The sequence below is a fragment of the Electrophorus electricus genome, chromosome 5 (genome assembly GCF_041902795.1).
Source record: "Electrophorus electricus isolate QZ-2024a chromosome 5, ASM4190279v1, whole genome shotgun sequence".
NCBI lineage: Eukaryota > Metazoa > Chordata > Actinopteri > Gymnotiformes > Gymnotidae > Electrophorus > Electrophorus electricus.
Window position 1 is genome coordinate 9670652 of NC_137501.1, and position 15147 is coordinate 9685798.

The 15147-nt window shown below is 39.6% G+C and overlaps 1 protein-coding gene across 1 annotated transcript in view; it reads left to right on the forward strand.

The window, feature by feature from the left end:
* arl15a (ADP-ribosylation factor-like 15a) overlaps nt 1-15147 on the forward strand; it is an 85046-nt gene that overhangs the window by 11775 nt on the left and 58124 nt on the right. Inside the window, exon 2 of the mRNA XM_027029620.3 lies at nt 13845-13989. Coding sequence (XP_026885421.3) covers nt 13845-13989 — 145 coding nt within the window. The remainder of the gene's footprint in view (nt 1-13844; nt 13990-15147) is intronic.

Consider the following 15147-nt stretch of genomic DNA (forward strand, 5'->3'; position numbering starts at 1 on the left):
CCCCTGTCTGGGCAAGTGCCCTGTGCCATACCAATAAGAGACCTTGCATGACTTTTAATGCTACATTTGCCTACCTCTTTAACATGATTGAAATTACAAGTTGTAACTTAAGAGTGCCTGCAAAATGTAATAGGAGAATGTTAGAGGCTCCCTGGTTGCCACATGGCATCCCATAATAATTTCAGCTGTGGAATGAATCTAGTTACATTGCCTATCAGCTACTCTCAACATGAGCATAATGCTGAGTACAACAATAAGTTGTACTGAGTTATATCTCTATTCAACATCCAGACCCTTTGGCATTATTTCTTGTTTCCTAGACAAGCCTGTGGCCCTCTTTTTTCTAATTTATGTAATTGACCAGAAATTAATTAGTTAAGTTGAATTATTTAAAATATTTCAGTACTGCCACGTGGAGACATGTAATGTCATGTGCTGCAAAGGGTGGCAGAGATAGTCATTAGAACTGCAACCATGAATTCTCATTAGCTTTGTATCCTGGGAAACATGTGCAGACATCAAAAGTCTGATAGTGAGGTGAAAGGATGTCATTACCATCACTGAAACAATGACAAAACTCATTGTCATGCATTTTCGTCTAATTGACTGTAATTGACTGTTTTGGTATGGGGTCGCTTGGATGGGGGTCCCTTGAACCTTCTGGGGGGTTGGGGGACTGAGTGGGGACTCAGCTGCACCCAGCAAGAACATTGTGTATGTTTTTTTTTTTTTTTAAATAATGAAGACAGACCATTTGGAACTATAGGAGGCTACAATGGTTGTCATTGGATTCTTTCCTCTAAAAATGTTATGGTATTCAAGATTGGAAAAAGTCACAAGGAGACAGGAAGAAATATAGGAGGTGTAAGTTCAATATTCCAAGAATACAGTATGTGGGGTATGTTTTTGTGGGCTGGCAATGAAGGGTAAAAGGCGGATAGCTGGAACCTGCCAGCATATGAAGGGGTTATGCCAATTTGCATAATTAACTGTTGACACAAACTCCCCCTAATGAAGGCCCATTCAAGTTGCCAAACCCTGAACAATAAAGTCCCTGGGAATAAACACCCTCTTGTGTTGCAAAGGTTAAATTGTTGTGTCTGAAAATGACAAGGTCGATTGACTGCCCTTGAAATTTGGTGAACAAGCTATGGTAGAAGCCATTTCACAATCCAGTGTTGTAGTTCAAATGAGCCTTCAGTTTTTAGACCACTGGTGGGTGGCTTATTGATCTGAAGTATGAGTTAGTTTACACTAGGTTTATGAAGTGAAGTAAAACACAATTTTCTATTGAATTCAATTTTAAGATGGCCAATGTTGCTGAATCTTTTTATTATTTGATCTGCCCTTTATTGTACAAGACAATTTTAAAAGACAAGCGCCATAATATTTGCTTTATCATTTTTCAAATGTCATTTGAGGACAGAATGGAAGGGCATGGGTTGCCTAACCAAAGTAACCAAAGATGGTTTGATATAATTGTATTTATGAAGCAAACTTTCCAGCACTTGCCAGGAGAATTAGGTTCATTTTATACAAACACATGCTCTGTAGATGTGTGATGTAATAGTGGGTAGCCTCCGCCACATTTTGGTGTTAGGTATCCCCCCTTTGGCTTTCATACATTCATTTCACAACCTTCAAAAGGGGGCCCTGAACCTTTGATCCTTTATATCAGTACAGAAAAAAAATTGTCTTCATTGTATGGTGGTAATGAACATTTACGCTACCTTATGCTAATATGTTCACACTAATCACCTGTCCCAATTACAAGATTTATATTCTAAAATACTTGAGGATGTGGCCCCCCACACATACTCTGCCCCACCCCACTGCTACCCTTTCTCTCTTTCTCATTCACTGTGGTTGTAAAGTGCCATATATAAATGAATGTATCTAGAGAATCAGAAACATAAAAAGCATTGTTTCTCACCCCTGATCTTGGTTTATGCACATAGCTAATGTAGTCATGAAATTGAAGTTGTCTGGGGACAGACTTCAGACAGATAAATGTTTACACTTTGTTTCGCCAGGGGAAGAAAATGTGGGTCCTTATCTTGCCACTTGAACTGTCTGCAGGATGTACTGTTCAGAACATGTTTCTTATGTTACCATTTCTTTACTGGCCAGTTACGCCGAAGGACAGGCTTACCAAACATTTGTGTGGGAATTGCTGTCAGCAAAAACATTTCGGAGTAACTTAATCATCCCTAGTTTTATTGTCAGCTTGAGGATAGATGCCAAGGTGAGAAGTAAACATTTTTTGGCAGTAATTGTAACAATAGTGATTATTTTAGAGAGACAAACCTTGTGTGGTGAAGATTAAGTAGAGAAATGTGGCCTGATGTGGCTGGATAATGGAAGGTTCTGAAAATATATGAAACAATTTGTTGAGATAGACCTGCTTAAGAAATGGTATGAATTGAACCTTGAGGAACCATGTGGTGGCTTGTGGTGTTACCATTTTCTTTGGCTCTGTCCCTGACTTGCCTCATATGAACCCCTCTGGAAATACTTACTTTACTTTTAAAGTGACACTTTACAGTGCTTTTTCTGCCCCTTTTGTTATGAAGAGAGTGATGAAGAGAGTGATGAAGAGAGTCTTATATCTGGATCACTCTGGCATTATGCTGGTGTAATTTTCTGTAGATGACCTCTCTTCCTCAACTCTGATCAAATCTATCTTTTAAAAATGAGCACTTATCAAAACTAGACAAAAACTAGGTAAACTTGAGATATTTAGTGCTGCGATACCATGAATAACAATATTGTATAGGAGAGCAGTAGAGAGATTTTACCCTTCACAATGGCATTGGAAATGGCCCACAAATGGTTCACTTTGATCATTTTGTGAACTGTGCCGCTTGCCGCTTATTGCTATATCCAGATGGTCCTGGTGAGGGAACAAACAGTTCCCCCTGCTGTACAGTCTTTCAATAGGCCGTCTAGACCAGCCTAAGTCCAGACAGATACAGCCTCCCATCAAATTAGCGTTTGTCAGATTTATGATAATGGTTCGCAACAGCCTCCCCATTGGTGACACCAAGATTTACAGCTGCGTCTCCACCCCCCTTTTTCGGGGGGTCTGATCACCTCCCCACACATTGCCCTTCAGCAGCCTCAGGGGCTACAGCCAAAAGAAACGACCCAGTAAAAGAGCGCTTTCTGGGTAGGCTGAGCCACCCAAGGTAGACCAGAACAATAGATGAACAGGGTTTGATAATCCCCCATGATGAGGCCGAAATGTTTGTGGAGCTTGGGGACAGCGCAGGCATGACAGTGGAAACTACTGCTCCATTGTCTGGGTGTAGCTCCCATTTTTGGGTAAAGGGGCAAGGGAGCTTCATTGGGGGGCTTGAGGGGAAGTTGAAGACGCCTGTGTATGTGGATTACTAAAGCTCTTTCATGTGGCTTGGCTGAAGTAACCTGATCTAGGCATGAGGACTCAGTGGGGATAGCCTTTTGACGGATATCCCGGCCAATTCTTAGTCTAAATGTTTTTCCAAGGCCACCCTTAAGCTTTGATCTTACCTCTGTTAGATGAGGGGTCATTGCTATGATTTGAAGACAGAGGTTACAGCCACCTACAAGTGTTGGAAAGGTTATTATTTTAAAAAATGGGAAAGCTGAGGGTGAGATCACCCATCTAATCTGTCTAAATAACATCAGTTTGTTTGCTTTGTTTTGTTTTGTATATGGAACTGACACACCATGAACCTCAAACTCCTTTGTCACCTTCAATCCTGTATAAGCAAAATAGGGTCGTAAAATGCACCAGTTCAAATGCACCAGACTGATTAATATTTATGCCTCTAAAACTTGTATGCACTGCACACATTCTACCCCAGGCAATATTAACATCGACCTGAAACTTCAGCACTTTAACACAGACCAAAGGGGCAGTTCCAATTTTATTGGCATCACCATGCTAACTATATGCTTTTATCTTTTACTCAGTTGAAGCCAGATCATCTTACACTGAAAGATTCATATTGAGCAAGCTAGAACTTTTAATTTATGTTGTTGTCAAGATCAAATGCAAGTAGCTAATATAGGTAATGTTAATAGGTAATGTTAAAGTGATGTTAATTAACTACCAGCAAGTTTTAAATAACTAGCTAGCTAGCTACTTCATTTTATTTTCCTGTCTTATTCAAAGAAATTGCTTGCATTGTCATGTAAATTTATAATATACCATGTTTTTTTTTCAGTGCCTTTATTAGGTAAATTTCTAATTTATATTTAATAAAAAAGATATAACAGAAGCTACCTAGTTTGGTGGCTTAGAGATATCCAGTCTAGGCCTATAGCTAGCTAACTCACTCCTTCTAGCTAACATTAGCTACTTGAAATGACTGACATTTGACAAGACATCTAGTCAATCTATTAATCAGTTTTGTTTGAGAATGGAAATATCCTCTGGTGCAGGCTCAAACATACAACTGGATGCCTACATGCTCCATGGTTCACCTCTCACAGCAGTTGATTTTAACGAGCTAGCTAGATTCTGAACCATTGTGGTGCGTCACTGTAAACCAACCAATCAGTGAATCCAAAATGGATCAATTATTCATGATCAATAATGAATGGGGCGGTGGGGGGGGGAGGGGGGGAGGTAATGTGAAAATAAAAGAAAACAGCTCATTTAGTTCTAGGGCCAAATCATAGCACTGCAAATGAGCATGTGAAGCTGCATCTGGGCACTTTTTTCTCCGACCAAAGTCACACATCTTCTATAGTCATCAGAGTTTAAAAATATTGAGTTTAAAAATATAATCATTCAATTTAAAAATACTGAATAAATGCATTCTAGGGCACCTTTAAGATAGGTAGCTGAAGTCTTACCAATAAGAGACCAGAAAGCAAAGTGAAATGATTGCAAAATATAGCCTCTCAGTTAATTTACACCCAGCTTACTGATGACAAACTTAGGTGGAACCTGGTCTGACTACAAGTGCACTGCAGCTAATTATAAACCATTTATTTGCACTGTGTAGGCTGTCAACACTAAAGATACAGTGAAGGCTAAGCAGAGAAGGAATCTTATTAAATGATTATTGTAGTAGTGAAGTAGGCTAGCCATGGAGAACTAATATCATTAGGAAGATTTTAGAAGATCTCGAACAGCAGTTATTTTCCAACATAACTGGTTAGCAAATTTACCAGCCTTAAAACTATTTACTTTCCCACCTTATAGATAGTATGCCTATGTCATAGTATGCCTGTGATGTCATTCACAGTCAGTATTTGCACTGTCAGGAAAAAAAATCAGTTATTCATCCCAGAGGGGGCCATAGCTTCCCAAGTCACAACACAAATATGAATATTTTATAGATAAAGTTTTGTGTTTTGGATGGTCAAAAATGTTTTATTTTCTTTTTTCCCCCTCCATATGCTCATTTTACCTTCATTCTTTTAAGAGTTTATCTTTGTGTCATCTAACAGAACTCGGGGCTCATCTCTGCACTCTTCTGGTCTTTCACATCTCAAGGGTTCCTATCTTTAGATGCAGCCTCTATAAATATGTGGATGAAGTCTTCTGCACACAGTAGATCTAGATGTTGACTGCTAATGAGTTCACTGACAGTCTTTCTTCAGTTCTGATCATTTTTTTCTGCCATGAATTGTTTGGTCGACTGATTGTCAACAGGTCAACTCAGCATGTGGAACACTACCTGAAAGTCAATCGCTGTAAAATGCCTTTAATTCTGTGAATGTTCTATCAGAACTAATTTGTTCTTAAATTGTTGCTAATGAGTATAAAAAAGCTTTATGTCTATTTTAAAGTTAAGTGGAGACAGTGTCCTCCTTCTCTGGGGAATTTCACTACAGCAGCTGCTAGGACATTGGTGAAGACAGATGAGCTATTTGATGGCACAATAAATGGGTTTTTATCTTAGTCAACTTATTTTTATTTTTGCCTTTATAAAAATTAATCAATATCTGCCCAAATGCAGATATTGGGGGGAAAATGTTTTCTTTCAAACTGACAGAATCTTGTGCTGGGACATGTTGCCCAAAAGAAACGACTGTAACACATTTAACAAGACATAACTGAATCACATTTAAAAAGAAATCTCTCTAACTCACTTAAAAACCGCTTGAAGCAGGTAGTAATGCAGTAGAGACAAAAATGCAATATTTTCTTTTTGATTACTGACTTTACACTGATTGAAATGTGTACATTTGATTTCACTTGCTTTTCTATAGTCAACATAAGCAGTCCTCAAACAACAATGGTAATTTTTTAGGAAACAATATTAAGATCTGAACTCAAACCACACCCAGTTTTCATAATATGCTGTAACAGCAACTCCATTTTTACTTGTTTGTAATCACAATGAAACAAATTGGACCAACTGGAGGAAATTTCCTTGAGGCTTGTTGGAGGAGCCTAGTTCACACATTTATAGTTTAGATATTAATTTGGGTTTTTAGGGTATAATCTGATTTACCTGTTGGTTAAAGATGCCAGAATGGAGTTGAGCTACATATTTGGAGAAATAGCTAGGTGGTGCTGTGGTCCAGCAAAGCGACTGCTCATATGTGGTGTGTAGTGCTGCTGTGGCTGTCTGGATCTACAGTATGGCCCAACACAGATACATGGGAATCAAGCTTGAAAACAGACACAGGGAATGGGCTATAGTATACAGATTCTACTAGAGAAAAGGGCAAGCATGGCTGTATGTTCACATGTCTGGCAAGAGAGAGCTTAAAGTACTTTTACGGTTTTATTATAATGGATACTTCCTTTTACATATTGGGCATCATGGTTAGAAACTCATTAAACTCATAAAATGCCTTGCTGAACTTGACAAAAAGAAAGAGCACTTCCATTCAAGATGCAATGTTTATATTTTTTTTATTCTTTGCTTAATATCCTCCCTTAGATTTATATTTTGACTTACTGAAAGGAATAAAACAAAATTTATTTGTCCAGCCCAGTTTTATTTGTCCAAATGTATTTATCCAGCCCAGCTCAGTTCACGAAGTAAAATACACTCAGTAAATGAGTCATGGTTTTATCTGTACCCTTACCAGTGCACATATTTTACATATGGATGTGGATTCATGTTGAAATCATGTAGAAAATATTCGAAAACTTTAAAAGCCCTCATCATTATACAGAATAAAATATCCCTTTGCAGGATTTGCACAGCAGACATGGCAGTTATGTAGCAAGTCTGTGGTTGGTATGGCGACAGCAACGGGTGGACACAGCGGTCTTGCCAACATTTATTTTTCACCTCCTCCAAATGTGGCATGCCACCGGCACAAACTCCACTATACCATTCCCTACCTAACTGCGTCCCCCCTCTGAGACTGTCAGCCTACAAACATCAAAATGAAGAGGGGAAAAAGATGAATGAAGGTACCGCCCCCTCCCCCTCACCCCCAGACACAGCAGAAGCCTTTCACTATGGATTGCTGTGGGGTCGGGGGCTGTGTTATGACTGGTGTGTGTTACACACATATAAGTTAACGCTGTTGCTGCTCCATCTGGACGACCATATAAAGGGCTGTCATCTCAAAGGTCACCGGTGAGCCCTGTAGACAAGTGTTGCTAGCAGTCGTCTGGGCAGGGAAGGGTCGTCGGCTGGAAGGAGAGTGCTCTGGGAGGAAATGCCAGGCTCATGCTGGCTTGCCTGGGTCCTCCCTGCTGTCTGTGTTTCTGTTTACCACTGTTCTCTGCTCCCTTTCAACCAACCTCCACCCCATTGGCTCACACTGTTGTCATCCCTGGAGGCATCAAAAAAACCCACAAAAGACAAAATTCTAACTTACCCTGAAAAATCCTGGGAGGGAGTTATTTTTTTAATTACCACAACAACAGCTGATGTTTGTCTGACGTTTGTTTTAAGTATTGATTATGTGTTTGTATATAGGCCCATTGGTTTGCATTTTTTAGCAAGCATTCTTTTTGGGCGGATTCCCAGACACTCATTAAGTCTAGTCCTAATCAAATATCTAATGGGACTTTAGTGTAATTTATTAGGTTACTTAAGGTTTGTGAAAATACATTCTTCATGAAAAAAAGCTTTAAAATGTTTCATAAGTGTATTAAAAATTGTATCCTTACAGGTTTTCAGCTATGTGCTGGCAGTATGTTATTTTATTGTGTAAGAAATATTTTTACTTTTTTTATTTTATCAGATTTATTTGAAGAAATACTGTGTTAATTTATTACATATGACATGTCTGACCTTAAAAGCAAACCATTTCAAATACCTGTTTCTGACTTAAGCTCATAAACCATAACAGGCTCTGTTTTACATGCCTTCCTAACACCCTCAGCATAGTAAATGTGCTTACAGAAAGCAAGATCAATACTGATCTAATTTAAACACAACATTTTCCAAGTTATGGAGCTATTCTGGTAAAGCATCTTTTAACATGAACTAAGACTGCTTTTCTCTGCTGTGATCAATGACAGCCCAGACATTTTGATATTTTTGGTTATTACTGACATAAGTTTTCAAAGTCTAATATATTATTGATCAAGCTTCTTTCCGTTTGATCAGCATATTCAAGTACGCCACTGATGTTCAAGGTGGAGACCTGACCTGTACCAATGCCAAATATACAGTTTCCAGATCTGTGAAAGACAAGCCTTTACATGGGCTTTTAGAGATCGCTGTCTGTTGGCCAAGGCTATGCAGGATTCAGCACAGCATCCCAAATGGTGGACTTTGCTAACATCTGTCTCTCAGCAACAGAAATGTATTTTCCATATTGTTCTGATTAGCAAACTGTTTAATAACTTAGAGTTATTAGTCATTGTGCATGTGTCACAACAGTACTACTAATGGGAGACATGCTTTCCACAGTCATTAGTTAAATGGATTTCTTTCATTGTAGCAGACATTACAGAAGAATAGGGATGTGGATGCAATAGGGATTTGTAACATTTAAAAACTGAGTGGAACGAAACAATGAAGAAAACAGTTATATATATATATATATATATATATATATATATATATATATATATATATATATATATATATATATATATATACACCACATACATATTTAGATCTTTTGTAGGTCCCTCTAGAAATATAACAAAAATATATAATATGAAATATATAATAATATATAATAATTGATACAATACGCAATGGAACCACGACTGGCACCCACCATGAGAGTAGGGGCCCAAGAATGCCACTGTCAAAGCCCAGACAAAGCCCCAGTGACGGACGAGATATTTGGGGGGATGGCATCATTGCCTCCATGCAGCAGCTTAGCTCTGTTTCCTCTGTCTCGGCGGGTGAGCGAGTGTAACGCGAGCCGTGTCTGTCTGCATGGTGCTTCCCTCTCTCTTTCCCCCTTGTTTATTAGCTCTAAAAATATGAGGCTGTCCTCTAAAATAGATCGTCTTATTGACAGACGGGTTGGCCGAATGAGCACACGGCGGGCTGCTGCATGTCCGCAGGAGAGCAACCCCCCCCCCACAGTATCACACTCTCTAGTATGTGAGGATTAAGCCTCTCCCTCATGCCGTGCCAGTAACTTCCCTGAGTGGTCACTATGACCGTCACTGACCACTCATCTCCAGGGCCAGTGGAGCGCAAACCACATTCCTTTTCTTCTGAAGTTAGATGGCTACCCCTCACACCCTCCTCCCTTCCTCCCCACCACCACCTTTTTTATGCAACTTGCAAAGGCCAGACTGGGTTCCCCACACTCTACTGAGGGGTCCATTCAGAAGAAGTTGGCAGGCAACTGAGTTGTTTTTGCAGCACGGCATTGTTCTGTGGTGTTTCGACCAGGTCTGAGGACTCAGTCTTGTGGCATTGCTGAAGTGGATTTGGCCAGACTGTGTTCCCTTGTCTGCCTCGGCGGGTTCGAGTGCTGTTAGATCTTTGTTTCAGTGCCAGTGCTTGGAGCTCAGCCAGGTCTCCTAATTACATCAGCCGTTTGATGTCTTGACATCTTTTTTAAATGGAGAGTTGGGGGGGGGGGGGGGGGGGGGGGGCTTATCTTGCACTTTTAACAAAACAATTTTTGTTTTGGACTTAATGGCAGTTTTACACAGAAGAGATTAGTTTGTACAATCTTTCTTCTTTGAAAGTATAATTCATCAAAGAATCTCTTTTAACCAAAAGACCCTGTTCATTAATTTTGTTTGGCCTCTTTTGTCCAGAATGTATATAGCATGTGTGTATGAATGCTTCTGAAAGGTGTATTTGATAATATACCATCTTACGTGTCATTGATGCCACACAGCATTCAACTCTGGATTTTCCAGAGATATAATTATGCATTTCATTTGTAAGCATTTGCTCTTCTCATAATGGTTCTCAAGACACTTTCTTTTCAAACTTCATACCTGTTTTCAGGCCCATTCAACTAGGACAATGCATCAGAGTCTTGAAATGTCTTGAAAAGTGTGTGGGTTGTTCTTTGCTGTTTTTAGTGTTCTTAAGCATTTGTTGGTGTGTGGTGACCTACAGTTATGACTGCTGCTTACTGCTCTCAAAGCACTGCAGCATGGCCAAAGAGGTCAGAGTTCTAGAACATGGCTTTAGCGACTACTATAAGTTTATCAACCCCTTTAGAGCATTGTAAGTAAAGAGGGAGTTGGGGGTTGTCTGAATGGGGCAAATTCAACACTGGTATCTCCTATCACCGGACCTCCTAGTACTTACAGAACCAGATGTCCAGGTCGCTGTGTGACAAAGCAGAAGCATGTGCTCCTGACGGACTGATCATGTGTGGCGTATTTGCTGTGTGTGAGCCTGTGAAAGTGATTAGTACTTTTTGGGGTGACTGAATACCAAAGGGAATTCACACGTTGTTTGACTTGATGCTTTGTTATGTTAAGAGCACTTCAACAAGCATAGAAGAAATTAGGATTTTTAATGCAAAGACGTTATGTGGTACTTGAGTTACAGAACTACAGCTATAAATAATTACCATGACTTTAAATGTGCTTTATACTAATTTAAAATGAGCAGATTAATCTCTTCAAAACATAGGATTAGTTCTGAAAAGCAACAACTAATTTAAAAAGATAACAATGATACATTGTGTTTTGGTGTCTGATGCTGAGGCCATGGTTGGTCTTGGCAGTGCCAACCATGTAAAACCCACCAGTGTTAGCATTTGTATTACTGCTTAGCTTTGTTATCTCCATGGAAAAAAATGAAATCTTCCAGTGGTAGTTAAAAATGAGCCCTGCTTAACCCGGCCTGGTGTCAGCCTGCTAATAAAAGAGATCTCTTTTTAGTTCTGGATGCTGATCTGCACACACTAGCTTTAAACATCCCATTTATGGTTCACACTGCATTTGCCTCCTAATGTCTCCCAGCAGACCTCCAGTCAGAGACAGTGATTCATAAAGTGACAGGTCTGTCTGCTGCCATAAGGACACAAACTTATAGCACTTTCTTCTCAATACCTCCTGACCCCCCCCCCCAATAGGCCATGTGTCAAAGAAATTGTATTTTTAAAACTTTGTAATGTAAGAGTTTTTTGTAGGCAGACAGAGGCTATATTAAAGCTGGTCCCATGTTTAAAGTTAAAATGGGAATTAAGGTCTCCTGCAAAATGAACATTACTTATGATTAACGCTTTAACTCTAGTTTTTTTTTTTCTGGCACAGAGAATTTAAAGATGGCTTTCCCAAACTGTGTGCTGCTTCTTAGAGTTGACATTGTAAAAGCACTGTTATGATCATAGACTGCATATAAGGAAAAAAAAAAACCTGATTGTTATGGAGACATTACTCCAGTGTGGTACTATACTGTAATCAGCACAATGCCCCCAGAAAGATTCCAGTATAGAAAAGTGAGCTGTAGTCAAGTCAATGTAAAAGTAACCCAGTCTGTGCTCAGAATCAGACAGGGTAGTGAAAACAGATGGTTGAGAGCAAATAGGTGAATCTTGTTTTCTTTTGCACCCAGTGACACCTAAACCTTAGTCTGTTTTTTCCAGACCAGCTAGTGGGCTGGTCCACAACAGGCCTTTTGCTCTGATTTACTGACTGACTGAGTCAGATTGTTGAAAGGTGAATGTACAAGAAGTTTGCAACATTTGCATCTGACTAATGCTAGATAGGAAACAGTGAGTGATAGTGGCATTTAGAGATACCCAAGCAACTAGCCTACAATCATGCCACAGTGAAGATGTGCTGTGGTATAATTGTATTTGTAGCTCTATAACCTACTGGCCATATTGATCTCAACTCTTATGCATTTACTGTTTCCTGTGCTTAGCTTGGTAGGTAGGTGGTTGTTTGGTAACATTTTATTTCTAGTTAACTTTAGCTAGCTTGCAGTGAGGGATACTCATTTACCTGTTCAGATGGTACGCAAACTACCTTACATTTTCAGTCGCTAATCCCAGTTACTGAAATGTCAGTGTTTCAGCGCATCTGTATAGCGGCTACATATGTTTCTAACTAATTAGTGGTATCCCCCTACGCGGTTTGGGCTTTTTATGTTCGGGGTTCGAGCCTCGCCACGAAAGGTTTCTGAGTTGAGCTGAGCGTAACGTTAGCTAAGAGTTAAGTAGTTATGTAGCGTTAGCTAGTTACAATTCTGGCGGAACACTGTCTTAAAAAGGAAACGTTTTCCTTTGAATTTGTCTGAAAACGTGTTTCAGTACGTTTGGCTACGGAGAGCGGAGTAGTCATCAATCATTCGACCAAGCCATAGAGGTTAGTTAACCAAGTTAATTTTCCAAGATCAAGCGCCAGGTTTGTTTCCCAGTGAAGAGGAATAACATTTCAATAACGGTAGCGAGTTACGTCTGCGAGCCAACGGTATCGGTTCACGTTCACTAACAGTAAAAAGTCAATTCTTATCCATCTTCCCTCTCTTTAAATTAGCTGCTCTGCACGTTTCTCAATTACCCGAAATGTATAAACTCTCCACCACAAGCTCGTTTTATCTGAGGGCATATGTATATCCATCTTCCGTCTTCGTGCTTAGTGAAGTGTCTAAAAGGAGAGCGCCGCGTAATCTTGATAAACCTGAGACGGAAAAAAAATAATTCGTAGCTGACATCAAAATATTCGGGGTTTAAGCCCAAAGACCCACCCATAACAACGCCCCTGCTGGCACCTCTTAAGGTTTAATGGCCCTGGTGGTTCAGACAAAGCGGCTAGGAGTGAAGATAGCAATAAACACCTTTCTGCTTGTAATGAACGGCCATTGCTCTGTATTAATGACATAATTACGTAGTACGGGAGGACCACATTCAAGAATGACGATTTTCACGAATGTTAGCTGGTGAAAAATGGAAATAGTTTATGTTGGCATCCTTGCTGGCCTGTAAAAGGGATATTCATGATGACGGTAATGGTGATGAGATTACTGTATTATTCTATTGTGTTCCACATTGACTATTGTGAAACAAGCAAAGAACATCAACAAAAAACAAACAAAATAACACAAAAATGGCTTTTGATGCTCAGGACATGAAAACAAAGCCACTATTAACAAGCCAGCATATATTTAGGCAATTAGATAACTATCTGCATAATGTGAAATATCAGTTAGATTTGAACATTTACAGCATTTAATTGACACTTTTATCCAAACCAATTTACAATTATGACTGAATGCATCTTCAGAAATTGAAGGTTAAAGGGCTTTGCTCAGGGGCCCTGAGCTACCACTGCCTGTACAGTGTGGTACATAACAGTTTCACTGCAGTATTGGGGAAAATATATATTTTTCTCTAAAGGGTAAAATGAGGGTCTTTTTAGAGACCCAGTAAGAAAACTATATTTAGGCTAACAAGGCTTTAGCATGTAAGTTAGTGTATAGTCTAATGGTTAATACATCAGTGACACCTGAGTATTTGTTCATTTGGCTTTGTTTTCTTGTTAGTGTCTCCGAACACTGTGCTGTAAGAGTTATCCCACTCCTAGACCAGAGTATGATGTGGTGTGCATTGGACTCAGTGGTGCTGGCAAGACCAGTCTTCTTTCCCGGCTCTGCAGTGAAGACATCAATGACATCGTACCAACCACAGGTAATGTTGTGTACAGTTTTTCATAGCAGTCAGACTCTTCAAACTAATCGGAGTATAGTGTGAATGTCTAGACTGTATATTAAAGAGGAAAAGTGAAAATCATGTAAAAGCAGTGTCATGATCAAATCAAATAGAATGAGTAAAATGGCATTTAAATGTTACACAATTTCTACACAGTTGCTAAACAGCTGAGTAAGTTTAAATAGACAAAAGACAAACAAGAAACCACCTTGAAAGCTCTGACATGCAAATATTTCTAAACACTAAATGCACCAAACTCCATGGGAATACTAGAATCAGAAGTTATGTCTATGAAACGTACCAAGACAAAGCAAAAAGGGACCACAAGGATCACAGCTGTACCATGATTCTGTCTTGTAATTTAAACCAAACACTACAGCCCTCTGCCATGTTATTTTGAAGCAACACCCCAAACACTTTCAATGAATTATGAAATTGTGAAGCGTCCCATGGCTGTGGCGCACTGAGCCAGCTTTTCAAGCTTCACCTACAGTCTAGTACGCCCCTTGAATGCCTTTTTCCAGTGCTGTAGAGAGCTCGGCATTGTCTCTATGTATTTTGCAACCTGCTGCCAGCTCAGAAAGATGGTTCATATCGCTGTTGCCTCTAGAAGGCATGCATTGCTTGAACTGCATGGTCTCGAACATCTTCAGTATACATGCAGGGTCCCCTGTGTGTGCATGTGTGAGTTCTGGCATGTCTGCTTTTTGCCACATGTGTTTTCTCATGACTGTTATGATTGCCCCTCCCCAGGCGTTGTGGTTCCCACGGCGACGCCTAGCCATGTGCTCCTTTGTTTTGTTTCTGTTCTTTTTCTCCCCCTTGTTCCGGTTTTCCACAATCTTGATTTGTCTCACCTGTTTCTCTTTTGCTTTGATTGCACTGTGTATTTATATCGCTTGTTCCTGTGTTTTCTTGGTCTGTCTTTTTGCCATCCTCTTTGTGTTGGAATTCTACTGTATGTATTCTTGCCCTGACTGTTCTTTTTTTTTTGTATTCTCTGTTCTAATGTTCTTAATGTCTATTTGTTTTTTTGTTTTTTTTGTTATCCCTCTGTGTTTTTCCCTTCCTGGTTAGCCTAGCTTTGTTTTATGTTTATCATAAATTCTTGTATCTTGTCCTTGGGTGTATTCATAA